Raw genomic sequence first — 7,662 nt, forward strand, 5'->3', positions numbered from 1 at the left:
TCAATGGTTAAATGGAAAATAAATCTTTCTTCAAATTGTTAGACGGAAAAAATTCCAAATTATAGTGGTTTTATAGAATCAAAGTTTTATGTTTTATTTGAAAAAAAAAAAAAAAAAAACAAACTCAACTTAGATAAACAAAAAAATATATATGGTTAAACAAAAAAAAAAGTATTTTAAAAAATCTACTTAATTAAAGGTTTATATGTATGACTTCTTTTTTCTTATTTAAACATTATATTTTGAAATTTTTATCCAATTATAGCAGTGAAAATTGATTTGTATTTAGACTTCAATACTAAAATTGAGTATATTTTTCAAAATATAATGTTGTAATAAAAAGAAATGTAAATTAGATGCTACAATAATCAAATCAATAAAAGTATGTAGTTATTTCTTGCATTTAACCCTAAAAGCTACAAGTTTCTTTCGTGCATCAAAGATTCGATTTTTATAACGTCTTCAGGAGTGTCAACGCCATGAGCATCATGATCAACCTTGATGACCTGCTAAATGAAACGATCATTATTCTTCCCTTTTGTGGGTCCCATTTGAATAAACAACATTCTTTTGTTATCATTTAATGTAACAAACTTACCATTTAAACTTAAAAAATGGTAGGTTTTGTTATATACTAAAACGGTTGATAATATATCAAATGGTATAAAGCAAATAAATAGATAAACTTATAAGATGATATTTGGCTATATAGTCAAATGAAAAGGGTATTTTTGACAAAATGATACCTTAATCTTGTAACCATTTTCAAGGACTTTGAGTTGTTCAAGATCTTCTTCTACTTGCAATGGAGTAGGAGGAAGCTCAGGATATATCTTTAAGAACTTTGCATCATAACTCTGTTTTACCAAATGGCCCATCAAGTCGTTAATGGAAAATGATATACAATAATTATAAATTTACTTTTATTTATATAATCTTTCCAAAATCCTAACACAATTGATACGTTATATGTCGATATCACGAATGTCCAAAATACCCTTTGATAAGGACAAATAATGGAATCTTGATTCTTGTGGACCCAAATTAGTATTATCAAAAAAAGTTAATGATGAAAACTGATACATTAGTAAAAAGTTGAAACTTGCCAAAAGATGAAATCTTGGACTTTTCATAAATTTGGTTAATATTGTTTAATCAGTAAAATGGTAAAGATTACAAGTGATTTTCAGTATTTTGCCAAAGTTTTATATTGTAGTGTTTTTCAGCATTTTCACAATAACGATGCAATGAAAAAGTGAAATATGATGATTCAAAATTTTCAATCACTAATTACACAATTTTTGAAAAAAAAAAATAATATATCCCAAAATCTTGAATCTTTACCTGGATTCCAAGATGAAGTAGATAAGGGAACTGTGGATTGACCTTCCCTGACCTTTATCAAGTATCAACAACCATGAAGCCTCTGTTAAACAATTTGTGCCAAAAAAATAAAAGGGTAATTATGGTAACTCACTTGTTAAATGGAATAAGTCCCCTTGAAAAATATATTGCATAGCCACGCTTATCCACCACACATTTCACTCGATTTGGATCACATGCATCTTCTGCTTTCAAAGATGTAACTGCAGTACTAAATACAGCATCAGGGGTTGCCTACAAAATGCAAAGGCATTCCATTTCCATTCCCACCATGGAATGGAATGAAAAATTACAATTCCATTCCTTCGTCATTCCATTCCATCATACCAAACAGAAGTGTGATTGTAACTTACTTGTAAAAGTTTGACAACTCCATCAATTATATCAGGCTCAATAAGTGGCTCATCTCCTTGAATATTTACAACAACATCATATTTCTTTTTAAGCTTTAGGAGTGCCTCATTGCAACGTTCGGTTCCTGTAAATTTGATGCAAGAAATAGCAATGTAAATTATGGTTATAATTGGGTCTAGATTATTCATTATTCAAAGTATAATGATGTAATTAGAAAGAAATGAAGTTATGATGCTATATTAAACAAATCAATGCTATTTAACCTTTACCATTTCGACAAGATTCAGATGTCATTATGACATCTGCTCCAAATCCATGACAGCAATCTGCAATCCTCTCATCATCCGTAGCCACCACTGCAACATAGATTAAAACTAGGGACAGTTTAGTAATTTTACATTTATCTCAATAATTAATTTTCTTACTGCTTATCCTTGATTGTTGATTTGTTTCTACAAATATATTCATTTGAATACTAAATAATCATAATCACTTGAATTGAATATTCAATTGATTGAAGCTTGGTTTTGATGGTGGATGTTTAAAGATTTCTTGTTCTATTTGGTCTCTATGGTGCTCTTTTTCATTGGAAAAGTTGGGTATAATTGTCTTTTGGTGGTTTTTGAGGTTGCTTTTCTAGCTTAAAAAGAAGATAGCTTATATATATAATAACTTTTTAGGAAAGAATATAATTGTTGTATAGTAGTCTGTAGATGATAACTTTTTTAAAAGATCCATTTTGACAAATAATTTGTGCAAGGGATGGCGATAAGGTCAAAAAGTAAGGACCTATTTTTCAATTTGTCTAACTTAGTTTACTCTTTTTTCCAACATGTCTAGTTCTTTGAAAAGTTTCAACAAAATACAACAATTTGGTTGAATACAACAATATAAATTATTTAATATTATATCAGTTAAAAGTCAAAAAAATACAGTACATGCTAAACCCTAAAAGTATATCAGCTAAAAATCAACACAGTATATTTAATAAAACCCTAGAAAGAAACAAACCTAATCGGCTCAATGTGGTAGCAAGTTTCGCTCTTTCCCAAGTCCTCTGAAGAATCAATAAAACCCAAAGGAACAGTTAGCAAAAATGATGTTCAAATTTATAACATAAATTAAACCTTGAAAGTGTAAATAATCATCAACACAAGCTTCGGGTAATTCTCAATTGAAGTAAACACAATTCGAGAGTTGTTGATATATTAATTTGTGTGTACGTATGTGTGTGTTACATGATGTGGGAAGATACCCTAGTAACAATAAAAACCTGAATCATGGGTTTTCCGAGGATTGGAACGAGAGGCTTGCCTTGGAATCTGGATGATGCGTAGCGAGCAGGTATTATCCCCACCACTTTGCTTCTGAATTTAGCAGATGGCCGAACATAGAGCGCGGCGTAACCGACGGCCATCGCGGCTGTTATCGCGGCTCCGTAGACAGCAACGCCTTTCACCGGCCATGAATAAGTGGTGTCGCCGGCAAAAGCAGCGGCCGGTTCGGGTTCCATATGTTCCCAAAATTCACTGGAGTTTAATTACTGTAATTAGCCCCGTTTCCACCGTCATAGTTAACTTATGCCTAATTCAACCATTACTTTTGGGGAAACTAACCCATATAAATGAAAATATTAATAATTTTTTTGTCAAAATTTGAAAAATAATCTATCTTGTTTGGAATGCACCATTTAGGAGTATTAAAGTTTGTTTGGGTTTACCAGAAATGACATACAATCTAACATCGTATATTTGATAGTGTAAAAGTGTATTCTAAAATACATTTTGGAATATACGGACATTGCAGAGCGAAAAGTTAGGTGTTTCTTTTGCCATTCTTGCTCCCATTTGAGAAAATTTGTGAATCGATAGCACATTTAGCATTAGATTATTGAAAATGAGTTCGTATAATCATTATTTTAAAGTATTTTTGGTTGATTACCGTTGTTACTTCGAAGTCTAGGCTACATATTAATAAAATTTGTCTGTCTTTTCAATGTTTTGGATTAAAATAGTTATGAAGATAATTGGTGATAGTGATAGTCATATATTTTCTTAGTTTTTGTTAGTAATATGACTCATAATACAATACAATTGTTAGTTGTTAATCATGTTTTGGAAAATGGCGTTTATCGATTTGCACGGAAAAATTGTTATGGTGACAATGGGTCTTCCGGTATTGGGTGTAACCAGTTTTATAATTTATTACCTATGGCTATGATATTGAATCAATTTATTTCTTACAATGGGTTTTAAATAAGGGTGATGTCATGTAGAAAGGTAAGATAGTTGTTGATGATGGTCTAATATTTGAAAGTGATGAATCAACAACTCATCAGACAAAATCAATGATATTGGTTGATAATGGTAATATACTTCCACATGGAAACCCGATGGAAACATTCCATTGTTTCTATAAATATTGTGGTTATGAGACTAAATTTGATGAGGGGGAAATCAGGTCACAACAGACCCGTAAGGAAAATTACCCTTATTATTTTTTCAGATTTCGAAGAAAGCAAAAACTACTCATTGGGGGATGTATGATCCCTTACCATTGCCTGAATTCTCAAATAAAATGTACAACTTTTGTAGCCCACAATCACTCTTCGTATGTGAAGTTTATTTTTTCTAGTGCTTGTTTATTGCTATGTTTATTTGCCAAGATAATTATTTTTAAGGTTTAAGAGAAATGGGTTTTGGTTTGAACGTGATGCATCTTTATTTGGGCGCGATGCGTAGCCGCAATCATCCTAAACCCTAGGTCTTGGGGTTTGGCCTTATTTAAAGGCATTAATTTTTACGTCTTGCTCTTATTTCCAACCTCCATCCTCCAAAACCATGCGCAAATAAATAATACCCTAATCTATTTACATCCTTGTGTTTTTAAGTGTATTTAGTGATTCTTGGAGAAGAAGCAAGTCCTTTGGCGTCAATAGAAGCTAGATCTAGTGAAGTTTCAACCTTCTCGGCACTTCACTAAGCTCTGTAAGTCATAAAATTCCTATCTTTATGAATTTAGCTTCTAGATCTAGGTGTTTTATGTATTTGGTCCCTTTTTGTCATGTTTTCTGTGGAGTTTGGAAAACTCTAGGTCTAAAGGTTGTTTAGGATAATTTTATGGACCCAATGTGGTAAATGGAATGCAAGATGTAGTCCTCTTTAAGCTATGCAATAATATTTCAACCTTTTTTTGCCTCTTTATGAATCTAGGGTTAATGTTTGCATTGGGTGGATTGGGATTTGGGTGACTTTGCTCCCCTCACCAATTTCTTCAATTGCACTGTAACAGGGGCAGACCTATGAGTGTCCCGGGGGGGGGGGGGGGGGGGGGGAGGTGTCCCGTGAAACTACTTCATTTTTCTGTATAAGTGTAAAAAGATTAATTTTTTGTTAGCATTCATCTATAAACTTTACATGTATGTATGTATGTGTGTGTGTGTGTGTGTATATATATATATATATATATATATATACATTAGTCGTTACCCGCGCAAAGCGGTGGTGATGAATAGTTTCCAAACGGTGATTAATTAACTTTGGTGAATAGTTTGTTTCTTTATAGAGGGGCGATGAATAGTTGTGTTTTATCATTTGGTTTTATTTCAAGGATTAGTTTACAGTAATTTGAAGTGTAGAGATAAGTGATTGTCGGTTAATGTCTTTGAAGTTGAAAAGCAAACCATGATTGAATATAAATGCAATTTTGTAAAATCAATTTCAATAATCCAAGTCCATGAGAGCTCACTCGTTCTTTTCAAAACTGAGAATACATAGTGATAAAAAACGATGAATATTTTTTTGGAAGACGTCTTACTCTAAAGATCATATAATTAATTGAAAAATATTATTTACCATTAATATATATTTGTAATATAGCTATATTTTTAACACAAAACAATAATATAGCTATATTTTTAACGCAACATAACAACTTATTTTAATTTTAACATAGTCATTAAGCTATATTCGACATTATTATTTTATGAATATATTTTTTATCTATTATCATAACAAACGATTGTTATTTGTATTGAGATTTATTAGTTAAGCTTTTAAAGATATTGCAATTAATGTTGATGTCATTATCTAAAACTTAAAGGGTTTTTTTTATTTTTTTATTAAATAAAATAAATAAATTGTTTAGTGTATTAAACTGATTTATTGTTTCTATTATGTGTGTGTATATAACAAAGTTAATGAATAATCAAATCGATTTACTTTTTAGATGTTAATGGAATAAACCAATTTATTTATTTCCATTATATATGTGTATAACGATTTGAGTTTGATAACTTATTGGTTAAATATATGAGTATTAATCAACCAAAATGTCAAGACATACAATGCTTTATCAACATATAATGCATTTTGCTACAACTTAAAGCAATTAAAAAATATCATATACCACATTACTCTTATGCTTGATCCTTTTGATCTACGACAATTGAAAAACCGAAAAACTTTGAAAAATCAAGGAAGATTAATGTTTATTGCATTAATTAACTTAATTTATTTAATGTGCTTAATACTATTTCTCAAAATGTTAAAGTTTGGAATGGGGTTGAATGCACATTGTTATTTGCATCAAAATATAAACACATATAGCTTCCATCATATCCTATTCCATAGCCTCTTGGATCAACAAACACATTTTCCAACATCTACCACCTAGATGAATCACGGATTTCGTTTCCACCATTGTTAGGCGTGTCAGACCCAACAAATAAAGGGGTACAATAGACTCCAAATACACTGTTTTAAGGCACTAAAAGTAGTACAGGGCAAGCAGGGTCGTACCACAGAGACACGGGACAAAAGTCTATACCTTTTTGCACAAGGTACTTTGTTCACAAAGGGGGGTTTGTTTGCAAAAGTAAATAACTAAATAACAATCTACTTTAAAAGCATACACAAAATGAAATAGATTTGTAAACAAATTGATTGAATGGTTCTAGTTCTAGTTCTCAATGTTGTTGTTCAACTTGATTATGACTTGATGTAATTCAAGATTGCTATTCTATGTTTGGTACTGAAAGATATTAACACGCTCTAATAACTCTCGCTTGCCAAATTATCTAACCAAAATACGCTCTTTGATTAGACCTAGCTTTACTAATTCAACCTAAACACGCTCTTAGATTGTATTGAAAAACTGCATTAAGTTTTGTACAAGCTTCCCAACAATGTTCATTTCTTCTCATACGCTCGAAAGTGTGAAAACATGTGATATATGTTTTACAATAAGAAAACTTATTGCTTGTTACCAATTATTAACTCAATAGAACGATTAGGTGCCCTAAAAGTTAATTAAATGCACAAAAATTCAATTCATGAAAGTGGCCAATCAAACACAAATCAAATTCAAGGATTCTAGTTTAAACAAAAACATAATCACTATAATAGAATCACAAATCAAACATCAAATCATATGCTTCAAGTCAAGCAATCAACATGTTTTGAACAAGAACTAGAAACTAGGGTTTCTTAGCCACACATGGCTAAGAACAAATCAAACAAGGAAAATGATGGAATTGAAATGTTTAATGCTTACAAAAATGAAATCAAGTGTTTGCAATGATTAAGTCTTCTCAAAAGCTCCAAGAATTCTCCCAAAATTGCCCTAGATCGCCAGAAACTGCTCCCAAAAACCGCTCTCTCTTCAAATGACGTTCTTTCTTTTAATTAAAGTTCACGTGACTTGCCATAAGGCCATGCGTTTTTAGCATGGCCATGCCTTTTGCCTATGTGTTTTTGGCATGGCCATTTGTCATGACCATGTGTTTTTGGCATGGCCCATGCTTTTTGCTAAAAATCAAATACATCTTCACTGTTGGCTCCATCATTAGTCTAGCTTCACCACGCGTCATGTTGCTCAAATATGAGATGATAAAGGACAAACACAACCCATGTCAGTGTGACAAGA

General features: G+C 31.4%; 1 protein-coding gene across 1 annotated transcript; it reads right to left on the bottom strand.

Moving 5' to 3' along the window:
* Positions 1-291: 291 nt before the first annotated feature.
* On the bottom strand, positions 292-3,314 carry LOC145062049 (3-deoxy-manno-octulosonate cytidylyltransferase, mitochondrial-like). Its single transcript, XM_079009661.1, has 8 exons — positions 3,011-3,314; positions 2,749-2,794; positions 2,007-2,093; positions 1,737-1,861; positions 1,478-1,617; positions 1,345-1,396; positions 747-857; positions 292-506 (listed from the first exon to the last, which is right to left on the bottom strand). Exons 1-8 carry the CDS (start codon positions 3,248-3,250, stop codon positions 417-419), a joined length of 891 nt encoding a protein of 296 aa, XP_078865787.1. The 5' UTR covers positions 3,251-3,314; the 3' UTR covers positions 292-416.
* Between the last annotated feature and the right edge of the window lie 4,348 nt (positions 3,315-7,662).

Source organism: Lactuca serriola, chromosome 7, assembly GCF_051521515.1.
Source record: "Lactuca serriola cultivar US96UC23 chromosome 7, Lser_US96UC23_V15, whole genome shotgun sequence".
In the NCBI taxonomy this organism is placed as follows: Eukaryota; Viridiplantae; Streptophyta; class Magnoliopsida; order Asterales; family Asteraceae; genus Lactuca; species Lactuca serriola.